This window comes from Venturia canescens, chromosome 1 (assembly GCF_019457755.1).
Source record: "Venturia canescens isolate UGA chromosome 1, ASM1945775v1, whole genome shotgun sequence".
In the NCBI taxonomy this organism is placed as follows: Eukaryota; Metazoa; Arthropoda; class Insecta; order Hymenoptera; family Ichneumonidae; genus Venturia; species Venturia canescens.
Genome location: NC_057421.1, coordinates 30,303,572 through 30,329,672, shown reverse-complemented (window position 1 = coordinate 30,329,672; position 26,101 = coordinate 30,303,572). Strand labels below are relative to the sequence as shown.

Below are 26,101 nucleotides of genomic sequence, written 5' to 3'. Positions count from 1 at the left end.
TGGGACTGTCAACTGACTAGTATGATGCACATGTACACCCTTCAAATTCGTATGAAGGCGTTTATGAGTTTTTCTTCATAAATAGTCGCGTTGAGTCCCTTCGGTTTTTCAATATTTGCAATTTTTCATAATCTTTTTGTTTAACGGACAAAATAAATATTTCCATTCAATCTTTGCTTGGAATACTAAAAAAACACTATTTTATCAACTAGGATAAAGTTAATGGAATAGCAACGTCAGCAATAATTTTTCAAAAAGTTTATATTTCTTCGAAGTTGGTGATTCAAGTGTCAACTCTACAAATCTTCGTTCGAAAAAGTTTTTGTTCCATTTCACTTGAACGAAAAAAATCAATTTAAAAAAGTAAAAATCTTACTGAGCAATAAATTTCACACAAGACAACTTTGTATAAAACATTTATCAACAAACATAAGATACACAGTTCAAATGCATCGAATTTTTACAATGTACATCCTTAACGCTAAATTGTATGTAGGAAAAGTTTGTATCGTTCGAATACAACAGTGTGCTTTAAAAATTCATCAGAATTATTTTCACTTCCGCTTAGCTTTCATTTGCACCCGACGATTTTTACCAGGCCTTTGATTTCCACCCGTTCTGCCCGCTTTGCCGGTTGCTCCCTTACGGCCTGAATTTGCACCTCGTCCGGCAGGTCCACCTTTCCCCATTTTTCCACCTCTGTCAGGTTTGGCAGGCCTTCTGTATTCAGAAACATCAGCAGCACTTTCTTTGGTATTTTTCTTCATGCCTCTTTTCTTACCACCAAAACCGTACTTGGAGTTTTTCATTTTCATTTTTAAATTACTTCGCTTGTCTGATTGGCCATCGAATTTCTTTGTACCGCCAGGTTTCTTCTTATCGTCAAGGAAATCAAGGTCCTTACGCACACCTTTCCTATATTTTTTTACTTCCTCAAGCATCTTTCTCTTCTCCGCATGTTTTTTCAGAGTGGCTTCTATCTGCATTTGTTTACCAACTTTTCTCTGTGTTCTCAGCTGTCTCACTCTCTCGCTACGCTGAGCAGACGCCTGCTTTTTCATTAAATTTTCACGGACTTTATGCATGTGATCATCTGTTTTTGCCATTTCAGCAAAATAATCGTCCGGCCTAATTGTTGGTATGCCTAGTTTCTTAATTCTTGCTATACCATCCATCACAGCACCCTGAGCTTGTCTATGGAACATTGTTTCTCGTTTGAAATCATTCAATACAGGATCTTCGGATGGTTTGAACTGTGGTAATTTTTTATTTCCTTTCAATTGTTTTGCTCTCCTCACTTCTTGATCTTGCATTTGCAAGGCCAGTTCTGGAGCGAGAGGCGCTGGTGCGCTTGACAAGTCTAATCTTTCTATCCATGGTAAATTCAATTTGATCTCGTTCAACTTTCTCTTCATAACACCCTGCAAATAAACATTCAATTATTTCCATTTTCTTTTGAAAATGGTGAACTTTGCATGAAAATGCAACACAATTTATTTTTCTCTATTGCTAATTCGGTGCTCCGTTTGCAATGATTTTGTTATATTTGCCACAAACCTAGCAAAATCGTTTGAATAATATGACAATTTTGTAGCAGAAAAATTTCTGCCTCTTTTGCTAGAAACTATGTTTTGTTCCTGTACATATCATGAGAGAACCCTTGTGTTCTTTTTAAAACTTGTACGTGAATTCAAAGGTCTACGTTTGGAAAATCCTGCGACAGATGAAGAGTTATTAATTCTAAGATGAAGAAATTTCAATCACAAGCAGAAATTACGGTAGCTTAGAAATAAAACAACAAACAAATTTTGCAAGAATATGCCGATTTGTGACATTTTTAATAATTTAACTAAATGATATGTGAAAGGAAACAAATAAACAAGAAAAAACTAGGTATTGAGTACATAAAATAATGTTAGAAAAATCACGCTATAAACCCTATTAATGATGCCATTAACCATGTCAGGTTTGGAAACTCACACTAGCATAACGTAGAACAGACAATTTTCAAAGTTAGATTTTTTTGATAAAAGTTTTGGAACTTAGTTCAAAACTTGGTTCAATCATTTTCTCATACAATATCAAACAATCACTCATAAATATATGGGAATGAATAATCAGTATAACTATGCTTAGTCAACGCAGCATTTGTTCGCTAATGCCCATTTTCTCCTTAATCTCAATTTAAATTCGGTTAATCCTGTCGAAACTATATGAAAAACAACGGAAAAAACGGTGATAAACCATGGAAAAAGAGTTCACAATCGGATGTTTCAAGGCCTCTTAGACTACGAGAAGTAAAATTGAAAAAACACAACTCACAACATTGTTTTTCCTTTCTCTTTTTGATGTTTCGAGAACCGCGTTCAAACCTGGCTTGAGTAAACCCTTGGCGAAAGCTTCTTGCAACTGTAACGGAACACGAAATAACAGGCACGTGAGAAAAAGTTTGGTTAAACATTGAATCGGCTAATTACGAGGTGATGAACATTACTTACGTCCTCATCCGAAGAATTGAACTCCGAGTCAGATTCACCAGAAGACATTGTAAGTTGAGTTGACTAACAAAATGTTATTAAATGCAAATGAGCTTCGAATTATTCTTTTCCAACAAAACTGTGAATCGATTTAAAGGATTTAAATAAAGCCTACACTCACGTTTACATACAAAAAAAGAATAGGGCTGGAGCTCGAGCCACATAAATTGGCGCAGGAAACTTGACGAAGAAAGGCAACTCATCGATGAGCTCCGAAAGTGAAGAGCTCCCTGTCGGTAAAGTCAGGAGTTGTTTGTCGAGAGATGCCACAAGAACGTAGCAGGCAACGCCATCTATCTTAAAAATAGAACAATGTTTTAAAATTGCAAAAAAGAACTATAATCAGATAAAAAATACTAATTAATTGAGATCAACGCTAAGGCTCATACCTTAGCAAGTTAGAGAAGCCACACTTGTGGGAGTATGGAAGTATTCGTAAATTCCGAAGTCCAATATTTTTGTCGTGCGAAAGTTTGGATCACTCGGAGCGCGGAATTAATATTTGTTTTCACCGTTGGCGCTGATGCTTGGTTGGTTTTACCAAAGTTGGTGGTGCGGCAAATCCGCCACGAATGTATACAGAAAAAATCCCCTTTTTCAAAACACCTTTTAATTGAATCAGTAATGATACTTTAAAATTATATTTGAAATACATTATGATGCGATTAAAATTAATATTCGAACTTTGAACACAAAGTGTAATTAAACAAGCCCCAGAAAAACTTTTCTTTTGCCTTGACCTGCAACTTTTGAGGGTCCTGATGTGGATTTCTTCCTAACAAAAGCAGCCTCGAATTTCATCTTAAACTAAAAAAAAACATAAAACATTCTTCAGTGTACAGTTGTTAAAAACTGTACATACTGTTGAAATAAAATGCGGGAGCTGACTCCCAGTACTTATACGTTATACGGTCCTGGTTTGTATCTATAGAAAACAGAACAGTATGAGAAGCGAAAAGGCGTAAATGTTGCAACTGAATATTATGAAATAATGGGGATTACGCCTTTCCCATTATTAAAAGCAAAATTATCTATACAGGTATACTGATAGTATAGGTGACGCGACGAATACACGCGAGGTCTTTCCAGTCAGAAATTGGTGTTACAGTTGGCCACGACTGTCGACTGTGTGTGACGAGCATCATGGCGGATACGGACGCCGAACCGATGTCACGCTTACTGAAAATCGCTAATAAATTCAACTGCTTCTACTTGTCAGGTACGATTACAGACCTATTATTAAACGTCAAAAGAACAACTACAATAGTTATACTCCGATGTCAATCAGCTTCTTGACTTAAGGGCTATTATTTTTTGTGTGTCCGACAAGATATTGATTTCGAGTGTTGTGTATCTCTTGCGCGCTATCATACCCCGCAACTGCACGAATAATAATAATCTTAGTAGAATAAAACAAAAAAAATCTTACAAAGAAAAACATCGATACGCCGTGCAAAAATGCCCCTGATAAATTTTTACATTGTTATGTTTTCTTTCTAATCGTAGCAGAGGAATCTGCTTATGTTTTACACGTCACGACACATGCAAAAACACGAGCATCTTTTGTTTCATTTATGAATACAAAACACAGATGACCAAACACTCGGCGGAGAGAAACTCCAGCCACATATTGCTGACGTTAATTTCAACGAAAGCATCTGGCTCTTTTTTCTCATTTCATACATTGTTCTGCCTGTTACGATAAATTTACCCACTTGTCCACTCACACACACATGCACGTTTGACACTGACAGATGGAATTATCAGGGTTCGATCAAGGCTGACTTACCAAAATGTAAAAATAGAGCCTTTTGACATCTGTATATGGCATCTGAGCAAGATATTCTCGTGTATACCTTGGCCAATTGGAACCTTTCCAAGGTAGTAAGAAAAAAATACAGCTTTGCTGATTTTAATGCGTTTACTCAATCATCGAGGAATTCAATGACCATTTCCTTGTACACATTAATTGCACAAGTCTAAACTTTTAATAAACCGTTTCTTTTACCATTCAAATTGATCTTAAAGGGACAAAAAATTATCATGTAATATTGCTAACAAGTTTATTGATAATTCATTGTTTTCTTACAAATGAGTGCCCTATTTTTACAACAATTCTTTTATCATTATTGTAGACTTGAAACTTTGAAAAACAAAATGGAATATCATGCACCAAATATTTTTTGTTCTATTTCTACAAAGTAAAATTGACTACCTTTGATGTGTACATCATGACACTGAAGTTTGCAACGTTGGAGTCCAATGAAATTATGTGAAAAAGCTTTTCAACAATTCCAGTCATTCCCCAATTCTGTTATCTGCCTAATTTGCAATTCGCAGTTTTTCAGTCTACATTAATGATTTGTGAAATAAGAAATTGGTGAACTACAAATGTTATTTTCTTTAATTTCGTTGGACTCCAACGTTGCAAACTTCAGCGTCGTTGTACATCCTTATAATTCTGGTCATATAGGCTCGTGATCACCAGAGTATTTCATAGTAAAAATTTTTTTTTCTCTATAAGCACATATTTCAGAATATGTTGTTTCAATCTTTTCCTATTAGATTTTATTTATCGATAAAGGTTTTACATATACCGAATAATCAATATTGAATACATGTTTCCCTGGACCTACAACATTAGCATAGTAAGATTGCTGAAAATTCAATCAAACGTACATATGAATACATGATATAAAGAAATTATTATCTACCAGAAACACAATAAGATCAATTGAAAAAGCACAAACTAAATGCTTTTTTCTATTGAGTCATCTCTATGTGTACTGTGTGGATTTCTCTGAACACAGCGAATACATAGATATATCTCTGGTTATTACGCTCTCACACAACAATGACTAATACTCTACATTTATTTCAAACAAGTTCAAGGAGCAAGTTCGATGAGACCTCGGTCATTCAACTGGCGTCAGCCTCCCCTTATCACTTTATTCATATCACATAAAAATCGTGATAACATAATTTTTTTACAAAACAACTCAACAGTGGTGTCCACAATACTTCATTGAATTATGTTAACTATGTGTAATTGGTGATTTCATTATTTGTATCCAATTGGTCCTCCAGGTTTCCATGCCGGCGATTGCAGAGCATTCGTCGTAGATGGACAACAAGTGGGGCTTGTACGACCGGATGTGATGAAAGAACTGCTCAATCATCCGCAGGTGCGAAACACAAACCTTTGAATTATTTCCTGTTTTTTATATTGAATATACGAATATGCGAAAATAATGATGCTTTGAAAATTCAGATTGAATATAGAAGGATTGAAAATAAAATAGTTAATAGCCTTGAAAAATTATTCAGCTGTAAGTTTGAGGCTTTAAGATTTAAACGATCTCAGAATTTTAGTTATAAAACGTGAATTTCATCAATATTGTTTATTCAATTCATCTCGGCATCAATCGACGCGATGTTTTGAATGAGCTATCTTTTTTTTTTTATCAGTTCCACAGAGACATACGTGCAACTACGCAAAGTCGATGGATTACGTGTATCTTAACCGATTAATTGATATTAAAGAAATGTTTGGTCACATTGTTCTCCATCACAGCTGACATTCGTTCGATAGCAAGAACATTTTTCTTAAACCAAATTCAGGTATCGCCCGAGCAAATCACTTCGCTTATCGATATTTTTTACGTTCGAGCGTTGTGACGTAAAATTGCAAGATTATAGCGGCTAGAGCGAATTTTTTTAAAAATCATTTCTTCCTAATTACTGGAACCAGTAGGAATCGTGAAGTTTAGAATTTTTTAGTCAATTTCATTTCCGAACAAATCAGTAGAAATATCGGTAGAAATTGTTATAATTTTCAATAGCAAGTGAATGAATTTGGAGGAAATCATATGCGTATCTGAATTATTTAAATTAACGAGCTCGATATATTCGGAAGCGAAAGAAAAGTGTCTGTGAAAACATATGAAATAACCATTTTTTTTTCAGCACTTCCCAAACTTGTGCGATTTTTTGATCAAAGTTTCTTCAAAAAAATGAAAAAAAAATGGTATCTTTCTGTCTGAAGGTCTTCCAAGTACACCCGGAATACGTACAGCTCAATCCAGCCTTTCGAGGATATGGAGAACGAAGTGCTCGTGTTGATGAAGTTCTTCAAGAGTGGAGAGCTGGTGGGAAATTCATAACTCTTCGAGGCTGGAGAGAAGAATGTTACGAAGTCAGAGCCCAGTTCAACACACCACCACTTTTCAAGATGGATCGATCGGCAACCTGTAACGTTTTTTCTTGTATCACTTTTGAAATTACTTTTAGAGACAAATTCTGAGAAAAAAAAAACAAATACTGTTTCAAAATCACTTTAGTATTCTACGAAAAAAATTTTCGGTGTCGGCGTACCTTCCGATCTGCAGTCCCTCGCTCTGCCAAAATTGCTGAATCTCTATATTTACAAAACTAGTTAGTTCATTGGCCTTGGAAATTTGAAAACGTAACGGACCGATGCGGCATCAAGTTGACTCGAAGTCAACGTTAATTTGTCTCACAAATGCTCAGAATTCTTGTGCACCATACTGTGCAGTGATATATTTCGAAATTCTTTTCAAAGTTTGAGCCTCCATGAAGTTTTACGAATTATGAACACTTGAATTGCGAACACTCATGTTGATTCATCCATCGATGGAAGGGCTCAAACTTTTTGTTTTTCTCTAAAATTTCAGTGAAAAGAGAAAAAACAAATTTGCTATAGTGAACCGATGCGAATTTGGATAAGTTCAGTAGTTTTAGTCAAATTCCGACTGTTGAAAACTTTAAACATGATTTCTACTCTCTTAATTTCTACTGGTTTGTAGCATTTGATCATCTATTTTTCTCATTCACTTTCAAGGCTTGTTCGGAATTCGAAAATATGGGGTCGACATAAACGGCTACGTGATGGACCCCATAAAGGGTTTATCGATTTGGCTACAGAGGCGTAGTCCAAACAAACAAACGTGGCCAGGTTATTGGGACAACATGATTAGCGGTGGTTTAAGCGTTGGTTTTGGTATACAAGAAACTGCCATAAAAGAAGCCGGTGAAGAAGGTAGCATTCCAACGAATTTACTCGGAAAGCTTAAGAGCGCTGGTTGCGTATCGTTGTTTTTCGAAAGCGAGAGAGGTCTCTTCCCGAACACGGAATTCGTCTATGATCTTGAATTACCACCGGACTTTGTACCGAGCAATAGCGACGGCGAAGTTGAGGAGTTCGAGTTGTTGCCGGTCAGCGAGTGTCTCGAGAGGGTACTCTCGCCTCATTTTAAAACCACGTCTATTCCAGTTGCACTTGATTTTCTAATTAGACACGGCCACATTACTCCGGAAAATGGTAAGTTTTATGAGAAGTAGTAAGAAACATTTGCCCTGCGAAGAAAAGAAAGGTGGCGATCGAAAAATTCTACAAATATTCGTGCAATTAATCAATTGATTTGATGTATGTTACAGAGCCTAATTTTATTCAAATAATGGAACTACTCCACGTACCGCTGCAAACAATGTATAGTCACGTACGGGAGCAGACCAAGCATAAAATAGCTGCCAATGGTGAAGCGAATAACGCTCTATAATGAGTTTAGGTTTACTTATATAAGGAAGAAAAAAGATTTAAAGAAAATAAAAATAGGCACTAATTTCAAGCATACGAAGGCTACAGAAAACAAACAAATGAACAGATTCAATAAAATGAATAAGCTATTGTCCTCTTTCCCCGTCTTAAATTTTCAGAAGTTCGAACGCGTTTTTTCATTTATCAGTCCTCTGATATTTGCCTCTCTCTCTCTCTCTCTCTCTCTCTCTCTCCCCCTCTTCGTTGATATTTGTATTTCTACAAAATCTGTGAGATGTTGAAGTTCGACACCGCGTTGTTATTGGAAAATTGAATACTCATATACCTGATAAATGTAAAAATTTATGCGACTATCGGGTTATTAACGCGCAAAGAACTGTTGTTTTTTTACCGATGATTTTCACAAGTTGCAGTCAGTTTCCCCATTCGTCGATTAAAAGTTGTGTCACTGCGAGAGAGTGCATTCAGTTGGCCGTGATGTGATATTAACACGAAAGTAATCAATCGATCGATATAACTTTTCTAGAAATACGTTTTTTTTTCTTGGAATATCGGAGACTTTATCAGTGTGTATTTGTGTGAGCACGTGAAATTGTTTGTATGCATGAGTATTGGAATACGGAGGGGAAAGGGAGCAACAATGCTTCCACTATTGCTCTAGGAGGTTTACTATCATTTAACTGCTTTGATACATTTATAATAAAAAAAAAATTAAAAAAATAAAAACATTAAAAGGCAGAATGTAATGATGGCAAAAGCGAAATGAAGCGTGAAAGCGCAATAAAGGAACTAACTTTTTTAACACGAGCAAGGCTGTTCAGAAGTGAGTTAATAAAATAATTAAAAACAACAGTGCGACATCGAAATTCAATATTTATAGCAGATGTTATTGTATTTTAAGAATCAATCAGATATGGCAAACCAAATAGAAACACACAAAAAAAATGAATAACGAAAAATAATTTTAAAAATGACGAAAATCTTGGAATATGTGTATATGTATAATCACACATGTGTGCGAGAAATCTTTATAATTATTATATCGTGTGCAACGGAAAGCAATTGTTTTTTAATTAAAGTATTAACTTTGCATTCCAATTACGAGACGAAAGAAATTAATTCAGCTCTTCAAGGCGTAACAAACCAAAAAATTTTCCCTCTGTACGTTCTCTATTTAATTTCTCATTTCACCATATGCTGTATGACAAATTTGCCCTGCGCGTCATTCGTTGCATTTGATGTCAGCTTCCATCGTTTCGGAAGTCATAAGCGATATTATCAAATTTTTAACGAATAATGAATCACGAGAAATGATTTAATCACTAGAGGCTGACGATAGTATCATCGAGCTTGATCGAATTTTAAATCCTCTTGCACTATTTCAGTTACAAGTGGACTTTTCTTTTACAAAAAAATATTTAAACCCTTATATGGCCCGTATTTATCTTAGTTCTGTTTCTAGATAATTTCTTGTTATTTGTTTATTCTTTCAATCAATTGTCGATGCACAACGACGTGCTATCGAAAGCATTCTGCAGTCAATACAAACGAATCTATCAGTATGCAAAAAGCACAAGGTACTTATGCAATATGTAGATGTTGCTTCTGTTCAATATTTTTTTTTTTATTAAGATGAATATCATATAACAATCATTTGTGGTTCTTAAGAAAATATTGTTTAATGTTATTTTTTATTCGAATACATTGGTCGAATTGTTTTTTCGTTATTGAGAATTACAATGTTTTCATTCCGAATATTTAAGTAATAAAACATAAAATGTGGAACAACTACGTGAAAAAATATATACAAAAAGTACGCCCATCTCCAGAAATTGTATCATCTTTTATTATTATTATTATTATTATTATTATTATTATTATTAATTCATTATTAGTGACATTACGAATAATGTAATTATCGTATAGTGACGAGCACATAATTGCAAGCTACCATGTTTACGGAGATGGGTTGAGAAATGTGATTGAATAATTTTATATTGGATAGTAGACAGTAGGCATGAATGAAGATAGTTTCCGAAAGTAAAATCGAGTTCAATTGTTCTCCGAACAGTGGATGCGTAGCATTTACAGGATTCCGCGCTTAGCCGAAATTGCTAGTATAACTTTAGTACTTTTTTAATGACGAAAAAAAACCATGCTTGATGTGCTAGTCACTGTTACTGACAGTTTATTAGCCCGATAATTTAAAAACCCGATATTGTAAGAATAACGAGAAAACATAAAGACAAAGAGAGAGAGAGAGAGAGAGAATAATCTCGTTCTTGCGTGACAACTGTTTTGTCTATTTGACAACAATTGTTACAGTTCTATTGTTAATCACGTAGCTGAGAGATAACGACTTTAGGTACTTCTCGATATCGACAGCTGTTACATTCAGTCTGCCCTCTCCCTCCCGCTTCTCCACCGATTCGTGAAAATTGCAAATTTTGTATTTCTTTTCGTATGCGTTTATTCTACAACGCACAAAAAATGTGCCACTCACTTGAGACTTTAATTGCATACGAAATCTTGTCACTTCCTGTAGCATCTTGACAAAAATGCCTGGAATTGTTTTTATTTTCTTTTTATTGTATTATAAAAAACTGTAAGACTGTTTCACAGTATGTCTGTTTTTGTTTAATAATTTCAAATGTACGATTTAATCCGATATTTTAGCCAGTTATAAAATTGTGTATTGAAAAATCATCAATTCACAACCAGAGATATATTGTGAAATGGAGAATTGTTTCCCCATTTCAATTGGTCCTCGAAGCTCAAAATGTATTTAATAGTTTCTTGTTCAACTTTACTTGGATGGTATCTTTCACTTGACACCCAACCAAAATGCAGCATGGAATATCTATAAAATATGAAATCATGGATCTTCGCCGATTTTGTGACAGCGTATAAATATACACAAATATAAATTATATGACATGGGTGGAAAACAATAAATGAACGATTCATGTCACCATTCTGGAAATAATTTTTCACTGTTCTCCATTTTATTTGTTTCATGAGATTTCTTTATCGAGCTGTTGTTTTCTTCCAAACAGAATCAAATATTATTTCTCTGTTCTGAATTTATTATTGAGAGACGCTGCTTGCGATGTCAAGTACTTTGGTTTCTCCAGTAAAGTTAGTAAGTATAAGAACTCTTGTGCAGAAAAGGATTGAATATATAAATAGAAAAACACAACGATTAATGTTTTATTATAAATATATTTTATTAGGTTTAACTTTCATGTTGTACAGACAAATTAATTTGAACTGGAACTTCGATATAACAACTCAAAAGAAATGTGATCAACAATGCAGATAATCTGAATCGTTGAAAGACTAGTAACAAGGTGATAACGCGATGGTTATTAAAATAAGCTTTAAGGAACAAAAAATCAGTCTTTGGAATGTCGCGTTTTCATTGGAAAATACTGGGTATTATTCATTTAGTCAACTTCCTCGACGGATGGACCAGAATGTTTGTTGTCGCTTTCCCTGTATTGGGCTCCGCAGTCCTGAGGCCCTCCGGCTGCTCCAGCGTGGTGAATCTTGGCCATGATGGGCGAGCATTGCTTTTGTAATTCATCAAGGCGATGTTTGTATTCGTCTTTGTCAGCGAGGGTATTGTTGTCAAGCCATTTGATGGTCTCCTCACACAGTCGAATGACAGTTTCCTTATCGGACTTGTCAAGTTTGTCACCGGTGTCCTGTACAGCTTGTTTAACATTGAAGACATAGCTCTCAAGGCTGTTTCGAGCCTCTACTTTGGTGCGTTGTTCCTGGTCCTGATCACGATAACGTTCTGCTTCGGCGAGCATTCTGTCGATTTCCTCGCGTGACAAACGTCCCTTGTCATTGGTTATGCGGACGTCGCTACTACGTCCGCTGGCAATATCTTTAGCGGTAACGTGAAGTATACCGTTCGCATCGATGTCGAAAGTCACATCGATTTTCGGGACTCCACGAGGCGCCGGTGCTATGCCACTCAGTTCAAACTTTCCCAGGATGTTGTTGTCCTTCGTCATAGCTCGTTCACCCTCAAAAACTTGAATACTCACGCCTGGTTGATTGTCGGCGTAAGTCGTGAAGGTTTTCGACTGTTTGCAAGGTATACGAGCGTTCCGATCAATTAAGTTCGTCATGACACCTCCAGCGGTCTCTATTCCAAGAGACAACGGCGCAACGTCGACCAAAAGAACGTCCTGAAGAGTTGAACTCTTGCCGCCTTCTCCGGTGAGTATAGCCGCTTGAACGGCCGCACCATACGCCACTGCTTCGTCTGGGTTGATCGAGAGATTGAGCTGCTTGCCGCAGAAGAAGTTCTGCAGCATTGATTGCACCTTCGGGATGCGAGTCGAGCCACCGACAAGAACGACGTCGTGAATCGACTTTTTGTCCAATTTGGCATCTGCCAGTGCTTTCTCGACGGGCTCGAGAGTAGCTCGGAAAAGATCGGCGCACAATTCCTCGAAACGAGCACGTGAAATTTTCGTGTAGAAATCAACACCGTCGAACAAAGCATCGATCTCGATGGTGGCTTCGGTGCTCGAAGAAAGAGTTCGTTTCGCTCGTTCGGCTGCTGTTCTCAAACGACGGAGCGATCGAGGATTTGATTTCAGGTTTTTCTTGTATTTCCTTTCGAACTCCTTGCAAAAATGATCGACCAGTCTCGAATCGAAATCTTCGCCACCCAAATGGGTGTCTCCTGCTGTTGATTTAACCTCGAAAAGCGAGCCCTCATCGATCGACAATATCGAAACGTCAAAGGTACCACCTCCGAGATCGAAGATGAGCACGTTTTTCTCACCCTTCAGATTTTTGTCGAGACCATAAGCCAATGCGGCTGCTGTTGGCTCGTTGATTATCCTCAGAACGTTTAATCCTGATATAGCACCAGCATCCTTCGTTGCTTGACGTTGCGAATCGTTGAAATAAGCCGGTACCGTAATAACCGCGTCCTTCACTTTTTCACCGAGATACGCCTCCGCAGTTTCCTTCATTTTTATTAGTACCATCGAACTTATTTCCTCTGGATTAAACCTCTTCGTTTCTCCACGAAATTCCACTTGAATCTTCGGTTTTCCAGCTTCAGATACGACTTTGAATGGCCAATGTTTAATGTCATTCTGGATCTTCGGATCGTCGAATTTACGGCCGATCAATCTTTTCGCGTCGAATACCGTGTTCGTGGGATTCATCGCGACTTGATTTTTCGCCGCATCTCCGATCAGTCTCTCCGTATCCGTGAATGCAACGTAACTTGGTGTCGTTCGATTTCCTTGATCATTTGCTATTATTTCCACTTTTCCTTGTTGCCAAACACCAACGCACGAATACGTCGTTCCCAAATCAATTCCAATTGCTGGCATTTTGATTTTTGTTTATTTTCACTTTTAACACGACTGAAAATACGATTTTATATCTCGATTTGAAATTGACGTTGTAATATGCAAGTTTTTATTTAGGAATATAGAGTTGAAGCGTTTTATGGCTTCTTAGCTTCTGATACGACTCGTTTGCTTTTTGTTTGTAAACTGACATCTCGAGCGCGCAGCCGGGTTTATATACGCGTCAGCGAACCCTTCTCCCCACTAACCCTGCTCATCGAATGTACTCGAAATTTCGAGCGTTGTACGGCCGAACAGCGGACCGTTTCGAGAGATTTCTCGACGTCTCCATAGGCTCCTACCCACGACAGCTCTGTCGGTTCTTTATACTTATATGCCCTATGCATTCCTACGCGCGTAGAATCGAGTTTATATTTGAATCATACATTTTTAGATGAGTTTAGTCAATTGATCTTCTGACGTTCCAGATAAACTACAAAATATCATTTTCAGATTTCGTTTTTGGAATAATCGTGAGCGAATCGGAGGTGACTAATCGGGTTGAATTTAAATTCAAACGGTATAATAAAAATTGAGTGAACTCGCTCGTTTTGTCGAATTTTTCAGCGGATGTGTCATTGTAAATTGTAATAGTAACCGAAACTCACTCAGTTACATCGAAATATGTTGCGTGGATCTAGGTCGATCCTAATTCTTATGAAAAAAATGATTTTATATTTTCCAATGAAAAAAAGGAAAATAGAAATACTCCCATTTTCTGTGTCAGATTATTGAAAAATATAAGATAATGCTGCTTGATCTTTCCAGAATTTTCGATTATATTTTTAGTACATTCACACTATTTGTCAGCTCTGTATTTAATTCCGGAATGACGCATTCATGCAACCCACGTGAAAATCTTTTCGTTACTATTCATTCCACAATTTATATATTGGTATAAAATCATCATCAGTGATCTTGAACTTTCCAGTCTGTTTCGACGAAGGTGTAGGCGGCGTCATTGGTGATCAATTACGTGAGTACGAGAGAGAGAGAGAGAGAGAGAGAGAGAGAGAGAGAAAGGTAACTTTGAGAAAAATAAAACTATACATTGTTCTTTAATAAAATGAGAATAGCGTATAACTCATATTTTATTTTAAATATCATGCTACTCCGAATGCTCCGAATAAACCGTGTAACAGGATTTTTACTGATCGAACAATAAACTGATCACCATGAATCTAGAAAGTGCGAGAATTCTTTCTCTTCATTCGAGCTCTTCATTATCGATTGAAGGCTGCTACCAGAGAAAAGAAATTTGAAGATGATTCGAGTAGTTACTGGAGTTACTGCACTGCGTAACGACCGCGTATAACGACTAGAACCTGCTAGAACATTCTAAAAATAGATTCTAGGGTTTTCCAATCTCCCATTTTGCAGTCTTGTTTTTTATGATTGGTATGATTGGTTACAAGTTACAACACGAATGCAGCCGAATCGAAAACACGTGTGTCAAAGTTTCTCTGCGTAAAAAATCAAAATTTTTATCGAATAAAAATGGCAAAAAAAGTATTGAAGCGAAAAAGGTCAGATACAGAAAAAGAAAATGAGAGTCAACCGTCCGAACAGGAAATCACGTTACTTCCTAAAAGAATGTCGGATGAGCCGATTCCTAAAAAGGTTAGAAGGTTAACCTAAAATTATTTTCAATTTTTCATGGGTTATTTAACGCCTTATAGATTACGTACGGTTGTATTTATCTCTTTATTACATGCCGTACGAAGCAGTACAAGTTCTAGCATGACTGAAACTCCGAAATTCCAAAGTATAGAAAATTATAATAGCAATTTTGTTCCCACTGAAAAACGCACGGTACCGGCAGTATTAGTGGAATGTTATCAGTTTAGCGGAATCTATTATCATTATTAGAACCCAACCTCTCATATGAGAATATGGATTTTCACGTCTTTTCCAACAAAATTTGAAAAATGAGTCTCCAGTTTCCATTGTAGCTGTACAAAATTTCTTATTTTGACTTCGTAAACATTTTTCATAATAATTTTTTTATGGAAATATTCCCTGATCTTTATTACTTCTTCTGTAATCTATTTTCAGACAATATTATAAAAACATTTTGGAAACTCTTGCTGTAAACTCATTCAATTTGATTTTGCACAGCAACATACTTGAAAATCATAATAAAACATGTCACAACAATCTGTAGTTTTTATTAAAAAAAATAGTATGTTACGATACATGTGACTTAAGTTGTCTATTATTGCGCGGAGCAAAGTTATTGCCCAAGTGTAACAACGGTGGTAAGTGCATACTTAAACCATCGATAGTTGTGTTACCTCACCGAACTTCGTCAGTCGCGTGATGAGAGATTTTCTCACAGCCATTCTTATGTGACGCTCTCCTCCAACCACACCTTCCTATACTTTGAAAAAAAATGTGAGAGAAAATCTCATAGCACGACTATCGATGGCTTAATAGAATAACTTAAATCACGCATATCATATACTATTGTATAGCCCGTATGACATAGAACCACATTTCAGTCATACTTTAGCGTGGCTGAAATGCATTTTTAGGTCATACAATGCTATAAAAACTATTTTTAATCTGTAAAGGATGGGTCTGGTCGAAATATTAACCACTAGTTTGTCAGGCGCTTCACTTCAAAAATTCATCAATATCATGCACAAATTTTGTGTAAAAAAAAGGTCGATTTCCGCGTGCAAATCCCTGTCCTTAAAAGGTTAAATTAGGATCAAGTTTAAGAGATTGAGTTCTGAAAACACTGAACTAAAATTTATGTTGAAACTGGAAAAAGAATGCAATATTTATCTGCAGTATTTTTTCCACAGATAAAATGGCTAAACAAACAAAGAGTATTAGTATTTGCATCGCGTGGAATAAATCATCGAAATCGCCATCTCATGGAAGACCTTAAAACTCTGATGCCCCATCACAGAACGGAAGCTAAAATGGAACGGTCCAAAAATCTTCAAATTGTTAATGAAATATGTGAAACCAAAAATTGCAATAAAGCAATATTGTTTGAAGGACGTAAAAAACGGGACCTATACATGTGGTTTTCTAACGTACCAACAGGACCATGTGCTAAATTCCTCGTTGAAAATAGTATGAAATGTTTCATTCATATTTATAATATTGAAAAATAATTGAGTCGAGTTAATGAAAGTTAAACAACTTCTTTTTCAATGTTTCACAGTTTATACAATGGGAGAATTGAAAATGACCGGCAATTGTTTAAAAGGCTCCCGGCCGTTACTTTCGTTTGACGAACACTTTACTACAAATCCTCACTATGCTCTTTTGAAAGAACTTTTTACTCAAATATTTGGAGTTCCAAATCATCATCCAAAGAGTCAGCCTTTTTTCGATCATGTATACACTTTCAGTGTACTCGACAATAGAATATGGTTCAGAAACTTCCAAATATTGACGGAAGACGGTGGTTTAGCGGAAATCGGGCCGAGATTTGTTCTAAACCCAGTAAAAATATTCAGCAGCAGTTTCGGTGGCGAAACGCTTTGGGACAATCCACACTATATTTCACCAGCAAAAGTAAGCATAATGAATGACGATAGGATTATTGAAGCTTTGAAGGGAAATCCTGATTTTTGAAACTTGCTATTTTAAAAAATTTTTAATATTAGAATTTTCGTTCTATGGCAATTATATGGAAACCTTGCTGATGAGGGAAAAATTGCAGTACATTTCGTTCTGACTGGTACACGTCTTTTTTTTAGTTTCGGCAAGCCATAAGTAAGAAAGCTGGTGGGAAATACATGAATAGAATAGAACAAAAGATGGCTCGACAAGCGAACAAACCGGAGCAATCTTACGCACTCAATCCCACCGACGAGATATTCAAAGGTGATCCATTGGAAAACGCTGAAAAGTTGGAAGAAATGGAAACCTCAAAGGCTCTTGAAGCTCCTAAGACTACTGAGCCGAAGAAGGTGAAAAAAGTTTCGAAGAAGCGTTTGGACAAAGCATCAAAGAAAACGAAGAGGGTCATAGCAAAAAAAGTTAGAACATAAGGCATCGACAATTTTTTGCTACACGAATTTATTGTATGATGAAAATAAGATTAATAAAAAACTTGTTTACGAGATCTTGGAAACGTGAAAAAATCATGTACAGAACCACACAGCTTACAGTTCGTTGAATTTCGAGAGGTCTTTCGAAGGATCAATGCTTTTATCCTTTTTATTATTTCCTTGGATTAGTAATTATAGTGTAAATATATATAAGGCACGGTATTGAAAATTGCATTTCAAAAAAGTTGTATATTATGTAAGTCGGAGAATATTAAAAAATAGACGCACATATATAAATCGTTTTGTGTATAAGTGTAAAAGATAAAAGTACATATAGATTGTATTGACATCAACGTTGGTAAAATTCATTGTACTAACTGTCGAAAGCATTTGCGTTTTTTTTTAACGAAGTGTGATGCAATAGCTTGATCGTTGGTCTGCTTAGTTGCGCTACATTCTACACATGCGAAATGAATTATAATAGAAATGAAAAAAATACTGAATGACACTGGGAGAAAAAAACATTAACAAATATAGTTAAAGTATCCTGGCACCCGGGATCCAAAAGTATTTTGTACATTTATTCACGCGAGCCTCTATGTACGTTTCCATACGTTCGGCTAAAAAATATACCTAATATTAGAGTGAATTGACAAAATGAAAACAACCACTGACCTCAAAAGGCAGAATTACAAGAAAAACACAATGATTAAATAAGAAATAAACTTCCGAGGTGTTGTTGACTCTTCAATAATGACACTTTTTTAACTAAAAGCTAATCTTACTACCTGAACGTATCACGAAAAAAATGAATTCAATTCGGAAGCAGTTGACATGGCAGCCTGATGCCTTATGAAACTATGAATGTACTTCATCTTTGTTGCTATTTTGTTCATCGTTTTTCATTGCATTTCCACGAGTATTAAAGTACAGATACTCTCTTTTTGTACATATTTTAACGCTTCCTATTGCACACATTTCTTATGTTAAAATGGACCTCTTTTGTCGCACAAATATCTTAAATTACTTCAATTTGTTTTCGACACAATGTCCGAGGGATGGCGTGTGTCTGGAACGAAAACCAAATCTTTTCGATGCACGCTCAATGGAAAGATTTAATCATTTGTACGATTGCAGCAAAAATAATTATGGCTATAGTCGTTGCCACGAGAGCATGATCGCCTCCTATGTTAATCGGAATCTTGTACTATGAATGAGAAAAAATATATATATATTATGTCAACAGGACTGTTGATCATTGTTCGTTAAGATGATCTATCAGTCTCACGATCGGTGGAAATTCTCTGTTGCACACTTTTTACAATTTTCAAAAAAAAATATTAGCTAAGCCACTCATGGACACTTTTGCATAGTATAGCATAACGTAGCATAAAAAATTCCACCCAATCATAGCATATGCGTTATGTTATACACGCAGATAGAACTACGTGATTAGTCGCAACTTTTTTCATTGTAACGTAAAAAATTATGCTATGCAAACGCGTATCTAACTGAGATACAGGTCGTTCCACCCTTGTGGCACAATTCCCAATGACTGAGGAGATAGCCAATATGAATAAAAAGAAGAGGCAGAGAACATTGTTCTACTTTCATTAGAGAACAAAGCGTAACTCTTGCTTCCCTCGAAATATCACGGTTTTCATCATTGATTCATAGGTGCTAACTCGTGGGCTTGTTGAACTTCGGGATTTGGATTACCGTCAAAAAGCGCTAGCGGAGACTGACGCCACTTTCCATTCTCCCCATTGAGGTGTTTGTCCTCGCATATACACAAGAATAGCGTGTCGATTACAGTCTGTAATAGAAATTCATTGAATCAACTACAGGTCCAAGCGTATGTTTTCCTTCTAATTCGAAAATCGATTGAACTTGCCTCGTAGAGAGAAATTACGCAATGTGCTATGATGAATGCGAATATACAGGTGACGAATATGGGAGCTGCGTAAAAGTGTAATCTCGGGTCTTGTCTCATGAACAATAAACCTATACTCCCCGTTGCAGCCATTACGAAACATTTCCCCAGGAAAAGCACAAAATCTCCGATACCATTGATAACAGCTATTTGTAGAGCATTGCTTACGAGTGTCGAGAACGCCTGTAAAATTGATCAGATTAAACGCAATTTCTAAACTGCATTGTTTTAGCATTCGCTTTCTTATGGCCTGAAATAATTAGATGATATTTGTTTGCGAAAAAAAACTGCATGCCACAATTGCAACACAATTTTTTTACTGCCTCAGCATTTTAATTGAGTCAGTTGGTGTGACGACTCACAATTCTCGCAGCGTTGCAAAAGTGTGTTCCCTCAATAGCAACCACTGTGTAAGCGTTGTGATTCATGTAACGTATGAATTTTTCTAAACAGAAAAAACAGCAAATACAAGTCTTCAGGCCACACTGAGCGCAAGGTGAAGTTTCTTTGGTTCTTTCGAATCTGAAATGAGTTTGATTAAAATGTCAATTCTCTACCCAAAATACATGGTGATGCGATCAATGGTCTTCTTACTTTTGATGCAAATAGGTGAGGATCAGACGAGGCAGTTTAAATATAGTGATGAGCAAAGAGCCACAAGCGACTGAGCCGAGATGATAGCTTACTAAATTTCCCATTGCCGAACACACGGGCGATGCACTTGCATTTTTTCCTCTGAAATATAGAATTTTCATTTAGTGCATTGACTAAAACCTATTATCTGAATGATGAGTTTGCGAAGAATCTGCAGATTCTCTATTGAAATTCAAAACCTAAAATGGGATTTTTTTACAACTGAAATTTTTTGTAAAATAAAAATCTCACCGAAAATACCAGTGAGCGACAGCACCAGAAATCACCATATCTTGACAGGAAGTGATAAATTCCGAAATCCAAATGAGACCAATTATATAAACCCACCACATGTACTTGACCCACGTGGAATCGACGAACTCAACGAACGTAAAAGCTGAAATTGAAATGGATGTTTTTACTTTTCAATGCAAACTCATCGCCATATATAACAATGGTTTTTTTTTTCTTTTTCAAATAAAATGGGTCTCACTTTTAGGGCTCTTGATAGGCAAGTCGAGCCTTTTCTGTTCGACAAATGTATTTATTTGTTCGGAAGATCGCAACAATTGAACGTTACCTGATGCATTTAGCATCTGTACCGACTTTGTACCAGGATAATCTGAAAAATATGAATCAAGCATTCCTATAATTTTTAAAAACTAAAACTTGAAAATAATACCAATTAAAATACTGACTGGCCGTAGCGAGGCAAAGAATCACAACGACCCAGAATATGAAAAAAATAATGAGAGCTGTAAAAGTTAGAAGAGGCTGGAAAAACAAGCCTGGAAGTTCGGCTAAGCATTTTGCACTTTCCTTGAATAGTGCAGCCATGAAATTCAAACGTTTCCTTACTATACATAACAGGAAGAGAAGAATTATCTGAAAACAGACAAAAAATTCATATTATCATTTGTTTAGTCATTTTTATCCAAAGTATGACATTCAAATACGTCCATGGGAAAATAGTAATACAAAAACAATTTATCTCACGGTTATTATTGTGGCTATAATAGCAAACGCCAAAAAAGCTTTTTCATTTCGGACCGATTCTTCCAGCAATTCACTAGGATTAGTAGCATCCAACGTTCGTTTAATTCCAACATAGGTCCACCACAAAAGACCAGTACCACCTGTAATATGCAAATATATCCAATTGAAAAAAAAAAAAACAAAAATTCATTCCAATAGAAGTTATTTGAATATTTTTTGTGAATAATAAATTCATACCAATGCAGGCAACACTAACGAGAAACATAATAATCCATGTTACAACGCTGGCCAATAAGTGGAAAATTGCAATCATGAACAAGGACAAAACTGAAAGAGAGAGAGAGAAAAAGTTAAAAAAATTCGAGACTCATTATTGGCTTGAAAGCATGACATGAATGACAGTTCTCACAAAATGCCAAGAATGAAAGTCCCAAAATTTCTCTCCGTGTTTTATAGAGATCCCCCAAAATCTGTTCGATCACATCCCAAGAATTCAGCACACCATATAGATTAGAAATTAATGTAGCTGTTGCATCCTTTATTGCTTTCGGTATACATCTATTGAGGATTGGAATGCTGTCATAAACTGGCATAGGCGGACAGTATCCAGTTTTGTTTTTACTACGATCGTCACAAGGTGAAAAGTCACCAGCCGGATGACACAATTGAGAGCCAGTTTCTTTGTAAAATTGACATACATCCTTCAGTGAATTCATTGTCCTGTCTGGACATTTTTTCACACATATTTGCAGTGATTGCTTCACATCTTTCATATCAAAGAAAAACAGATATCTGAAATATTCAATCTTTTTTATTGCATTCATTTTTTTCTCAACGAGCTCTGATGAGTTCATAACCAAATTTAATGCAGTACAGAACAGAAATATTTTTTAATAAAATTATCAGGTGTGTATCAAGTAATTTTTATATTTTAGGCATTCATGTCCCCATCACTTTCCTAATAAGTGACAATAGCAAGTTCATTTTCAATTCCCTTTGTTTTTTCACAATTCCAAACAATGCTAAAATCTTTTAATCCACATATAATTTTTTGGAGTATGAATTTTTTAAGTTCTCTTCTCATTTCATGTTATTTCTCCAATATCATATTAATTTATTTTTCTATCATTTGACATTGTCCTAAAATAACTGAGTTCACAAAGCCAGTATAAGATTGACAAATAATTTCAAAACTGTATATCAATTTTGAGTTCGTCAGAAACAAGAAATTTTGTATACTAACAATTCAAATCTAGAGTTAAACAATCAACTTACGGTTTATCGCTGGTATCTTGACCAGATAATTCCATTTTTCCAAATTTTTCATTATTCATTCCACATGTATTACCAAAACTATCGTATCCATTGATAAGCCTCACTGGATTGCCATAAACCAAGGCAAATGCAGCAATCAAGATCTAACAAAGTAAATTCATGGTGAATAGGTAGTTCAACAACAAAGAGACACGTTACAAACACACCGATGCGCTGAGTCAACGATGACGATTCATGTGACAGTATTTTAAAAATAGAATTCATAATTATTGCTTAACTGGACTAACAATAAGACAATTATGAAGATTACGTACCATAAGACACCAGAAAGCAATGAACAAACATAGCCAAAAAATATCTGTACACCCCCGAACCCTGGTAGGATCAGGTTGTTGTTCATCTTCTTCCTCCGCTCCGCAACACGACATATTGTACGATTCACTTTTCTTCTGCTATCTTTTCTCGATTGAATTTATTTGAAAAACTACTCAAACTTAGATGTTTATCCGAGACGCGGCCGACAAGCTTCCCAGCCGACGAGTCTCCCACACTAATAAGAAGCGTAAGAAGTGTGAGCGTAAAAGAGCCGACCAGAGCCGACAGCGTACTCGTTATAGCTCGTCACAAGTTGTCATTATTATTATTCTTGTCATTCCAGCGCGCTCGAACCTTCGTGAAGTTAGAAATCTTCAACTCATAATTTTTTTATTCTTATTTTTTATTTCGTACACAATTTTTTCTTTTTATTGGGTATTCCTCAGATCATTGAAATAAAAAAATGCCTTTAAATGTGGGTACATGTTTTTAAGGAGTTTAAGGTGATGGAGCAATCGCTATCTCGCCACCGTGAGTTCGAGAGAGATAGCTGCAATTTTCGAAATTGAATATGTTCGACACGGTTTGATCAATAAAAAAAAGCCCCTGTCAGCGTATTTTTGCCATCTTTCCGCGTCCGCTGACAGAGCCTTTTTTTGATTAGTCAAACGACAGCGGAGAATTTTCATTTCGAAAATTTGAGGTGAGGTTAGGTGATCCATATTCTTAAGGTTAACCTTTTGTGTCACACTGAGCTCAGAATTCAATACTTAGGTGGCACTCTCAGGAGTTCCACCATGGCACAAAGGGTTAAGTTTTCGAATTATAGCTTTTCTATCGCTATAATGATGCTTTATATTGTTAATTTTCAATTCTGCTTGTTTTTTACGGAATCTGTCCTGTCAATTCGATTTTCTTTTGAAAAATTCCGCTGTTATATATGAGCTATTTATGGCCGTTTTCTCCGACGCAGTTCAAACTCAGTTCAATTTTTTTTTGTCCGTTTTCTCCAACGTTAATCTGAGTTTAAACTCGGTTTATTCTATCTCGAAACTATATGAAAAAAATTGAATTGAGTTTGAAAAAATGTTAAAAAAAGTTTGAACTGAGTTTGAAACTATATTAAAAAAATTGAACTGAGTTTGAACTGCGTCGGAAAAACGAGCATAAACGCTGTCAGCGTCCAAGTAGAATGTACCCAAAAATTTAACCTAACATTCGCGTCTAGTTCCAAATATGTTAACACAGATGTGACTACGGTCGTTTTCTTCGATAAAGAAAAAAGATACGACGACAGAGATTCTCAACTTTGTTGACAGTCGAGTAAAGACACATTTACATCTTTACCAGAAACATTTCAACCGAAATTTGATTGCACAACTATCACATATCAACTCTGCAGAACATTCTATTCGTAAATCTATAAATCGCAACGACTATATCATGAAAATAAATAATATGAAAATATTATATATCTAACGGTTCATTATTTGAAAAAAATACTTCCATGAAATATCCAAACGTCATCCTGACGTTCACGTGTTTTGATTATTCAATCTGCAGAATGTCTACATTTGTAACATGAAAATCATTTTTCATATTTCGCGCACTCATATTTAAAAAAAAATCGTTGGTGTAGTTACTCACGGTTACAGGAACGGGCCTCGATCTTCTTCCTACCTTTTTCTCTCGCGATCCTTGCGATCTCCGTTTTCCTCGACGATCCTCTCCCTCTCTGTCTTCCTCCACGATCCTTTCGCTCTCCCTCTGCCTCTACGATTCTCTTATCCTGCTCCATGGTTCCGATCATAAAGAACTTTCCACATATTTTCAATACACTTTTCTTCCAATGTTTTTTCGTCCTCCCATGTTTGGAATTTATCATTTCACCTTTAACTTTTGTTATCACTTTACCGTATCACAGAAAATCGCAATCGCGATTCGTTATCACAAAGTTATATTTCCGCTCGTCCTTTTTTCGAGAACGAACTTGGGTTTTTATTCACCAAAAATTTTATACCGACGCGAGAGAAAAAAATCGTTATTTAATTGTACGACCGATTGAATATGAAAATTAACATAAACGAAAAAAAATATCCCTATTTTCAGAGAGGGCTCTTCTTTGCCTACTCTTCCCTAGGTTTTTTCTCCAGAAAACCGTTTTTGCGCAAATGGATAAGCCAATATATCGAGTAACAGAAACAATTGTAGTGACAAAACCTGTACCACCGTTTCACAGAGAATCGAGTGTGACCGCGTGCGTGCACGCGTGGTCGGTTGCTCGCGTCCTATTGTTAGCACTTGACTAGTACAAACTATTCGTAATGCTGTACATAGCTGCGGTTATACGCGTTGCGTGCATTGCTTAGCGTGCAGCGTTTGCAACTCCGACTTATCTGCATGGAATCTTGCCTGCGCGACTTCAAAGTGATACAGAAACTGTATCGAGCTCGGAACTGTGTCAAACTATCCGCTATGGAGTAGATTTACTGACTGTCCGTTTTCGCTTGCCGACAACCCCATGGCTTTAGGACCGTGCGTTAGGTGCTTTGCTTTGCGTTGCATTGCGTTGCTCGGGGTATGCTTGCATCTTAGCTCGCTTGCGGACACGCGCGCGTGCGAGCATACACAAGACTCTCGAAGCTATGTTACAGGCGTCACTAAACTCTTTCTGTTACTGGCCCTTGCCTCGATACTATTTTTCACGAATTACCAAAATTTTATAAATACTCATTCATGTGCAAATTTTGTAATAATAATAACATCGAGTGCGAGGACTTCCCTATCGGCTTATCTATAGTTGCGTCAAAAAAAGGAATCTCAGAAATTAAAGAAAAAAAATGTATATTGACAAGGAGCGAATCATTATTTTTTTATTAAATTTCAACTTTAATATTCGTTACGTTGTGTTTTTGTGTCTTTTATCGATTCGCACGATCTTAAGTTCTTTTATTTTATAATTTAGATGACCGATCAGTTGCTTCAGCGAGATTAAATTTACTGTTAAAATTATGAAATAACTGTTAAAGTTACAATAATTAATAAAATTATGACCGCTACCAATTTTTATTGGTTTCTATTTTATTTGTTTATCGATTGATTGAAAAAAATTAAATCGTAAAAAAAGATTATTTTAGTCATTCTGGATAAAGTAGGATTCCACGTGTCGTATTTCGTGCCCCGTCTTCTCAATGCACTGGAATGTACAATGCGTAGCGATAACAGGACACTCACGTTCCACGCCAGTCCTCACCCTACGCCCGCCGGGCGGCGAGTGAAGCGAAAAGCGAAACGTGTTGTGCCTCTCTCCTGTCTCCTGTTCGGCCCTCGGGCTGGAGCTCCCCCTCCCTGTGCGCGCCGAGCGGCGTGAGTGAAGCGAATCATGTTGCGCCTGCGCCTCTCCCCTGTCTCGAGCAGTCTCGAGCTCCGCCCGG

General features: G+C 36.3%; 5 protein-coding genes across 6 annotated transcripts; 2 read left to right on the top strand and 3 right to left on the bottom strand.

The window, feature by feature from the left end:
* Positions 1–403: 403 nt before the first annotated feature.
* LOC122413790 (probable rRNA-processing protein EBP2 homolog) lies at positions 404–2,707 on the bottom strand. Its single transcript, XM_043424422.1, has 3 exons — positions 2,499–2,707; positions 2,323–2,409; positions 404–1,421 (listed from the first exon to the last, which is right to left on the bottom strand). The coding sequence occupies exons 1-3, from the start codon at positions 2,544–2,546 to the stop codon at positions 555–557; spliced, it is 1,002 nt and encodes a 333-aa protein (XP_043280357.1). The 5' UTR covers positions 2,547–2,707; the 3' UTR covers positions 404–554.
* A 905-nt stretch (positions 2,708–3,612) lies between these two features.
* On the top strand, positions 3,613–11,089 carry LOC122413861 (uncharacterized protein YJR142W). Its single transcript, XM_043424536.1, has 5 exons — positions 3,613–3,756; positions 5,625–5,722; positions 6,583–6,787; positions 7,399–7,878; positions 7,995–11,089. The coding sequence occupies exons 1-5, from the start codon at positions 3,681–3,683 to the stop codon at positions 8,114–8,116; spliced, it is 981 nt and encodes a 326-aa protein (XP_043280471.1). The 5' UTR covers positions 3,613–3,680; the 3' UTR covers positions 8,117–11,089.
* A 228-nt stretch (positions 11,090–11,317) lies between these two features.
* LOC122413720 (major heat shock 70 kDa protein Ba-like) lies at positions 11,318–13,665 on the bottom strand. Its single transcript, XM_043424302.1, has one exon. It carries the CDS (start codon positions 13,482–13,484, stop codon positions 11,562–11,564), a length of 1,923 nt encoding a protein of 640 aa, XP_043280237.1. The 5' UTR covers positions 13,485–13,665; the 3' UTR covers positions 11,318–11,561.
* Positions 13,666–14,903: 1,238 nt separating this feature from the next.
* On the top strand, positions 14,904–17,589 carry LOC122411321 (ribosome biogenesis protein BRX1 homolog). Its single transcript, XM_043420069.1, has 4 exons — positions 14,904–15,122; positions 16,313–16,589; positions 16,681–17,036; positions 17,222–17,589. Exons 1-4 carry the CDS (start codon positions 15,000–15,002, stop codon positions 17,513–17,515), a joined length of 1,050 nt encoding a protein of 349 aa, XP_043276004.1. The 5' UTR covers positions 14,904–14,999; the 3' UTR covers positions 17,516–17,589.
* Positions 17,590–17,744: 155 nt separating this feature from the next.
* Positions 17,745–22,940, bottom strand: Ctl1 (choline transporter-like protein 1). Of its 2 annotated transcripts, none has more exons than XM_043420064.1 (12): positions 22,667–22,940; positions 22,353–22,495; positions 21,580–21,869; positions 21,315–21,404; positions 21,078–21,217; positions 20,780–20,966; positions 20,575–20,703; positions 20,334–20,478; positions 20,043–20,183; positions 19,811–19,970; positions 19,410–19,631; positions 17,745–19,331 (listed from the first exon to the last, which is right to left on the bottom strand). In XM_043420064.1, exons 1-12 carry the CDS (start codon positions 22,778–22,780, stop codon positions 19,179–19,181), a joined length of 1,914 nt encoding a protein of 637 aa, XP_043275999.1. In that variant the 5' UTR covers positions 22,781–22,940; the 3' UTR covers positions 17,745–19,178. The 2 variants fall into 2 exon arrangements, with proteins under 2 accessions (XP_043275999.1, XP_043275990.1); XM_043420055.1 differs by having other exon boundaries at positions 21,487–21,869; positions 22,667–22,939.
* Positions 22,941–26,101: the final 3,161 nt, after the last annotated feature.

Excerpts from the sequence above, each read along its gene's own strand:
- LOC122413790 (XM_043424422.1), bottom strand. The coding sequence starts at position 2,546 with ATGTCTTCTGGTGAATCTGACTCGGAGTTCAATTCTTCGGATGAGGAC. Across the intron at positions 2,410-2,498 it reads TCAATTCTTCGGATGAGGAC|TTGCAAGAAGCTTTCGCCAA; the intron begins GTAAGTAATGTT and ends GTTCCGTTACAG. Across the intron at positions 1,422-2,322 it reads GAGAAAGGAAAAACAATGTT|GGTGTTATGAAGAGAAAGTT; the intron begins GTGAGTTGTGTT and ends GTTTATTTGCAG.
- LOC122413720 (XM_043424302.1), bottom strand. The coding sequence starts at position 13,484 with ATGCCAGCAATTGGAATTGATTTGGGAACGACGTATTCGTGCGTTGGT.
- Ctl1 (XM_043420055.1), bottom strand. The coding sequence starts at position 22,780 with ATGTCGTGTTGCGGAGCGGAGGAAGAAGATGAACAACAACCTGATCCT. Across the intron at positions 19,971-20,042 it reads CTCACCTATTTGCATCAAAA|ATTCGAAAGAACCAAAGAAA; the intron begins GTAAGAAGACCA and ends AACTCATTTCAG. Across the intron at positions 19,332-19,409 it reads GCGTAATTTCTCTCTACGAG|ACTGTAATCGACACGCTATT; the intron begins GCAAGTTCAATC and ends TTTCTATTACAG.
- LOC122411321 (XM_043420069.1), top strand. The coding sequence starts at position 15,000 with ATGGCAAAAAAAGTATTGAAGCGAAAAAGGTCAGATACAGAAAAAGAA. Across the intron at positions 16,590-16,680 it reads TAAATTCCTCGTTGAAAATA|TTTATACAATGGGAGAATTG; the intron begins GTATGAAATGTT and ends AATGTTTCACAG. Across the intron at positions 17,037-17,221 it reads ACTATATTTCACCAGCAAAA|TTTCGGCAAGCCATAAGTAA; the intron begins GTAAGCATAATG and ends TCTTTTTTTTAG.
- LOC122413861 (XM_043424536.1), top strand. The coding sequence starts at position 3,681 with ATGGCGGATACGGACGCCGAACCGATGTCACGCTTACTGAAAATCGCT. Across the intron at positions 5,723-6,582 it reads AACTGCTCAATCATCCGCAG|GTCTTCCAAGTACACCCGGA; the intron begins GTGCGAAACACA and ends TTCTGTCTGAAG. Across the intron at positions 7,879-7,994 it reads CCACATTACTCCGGAAAATG|AGCCTAATTTTATTCAAATA; the intron begins GTAAGTTTTATG and ends TGTATGTTACAG.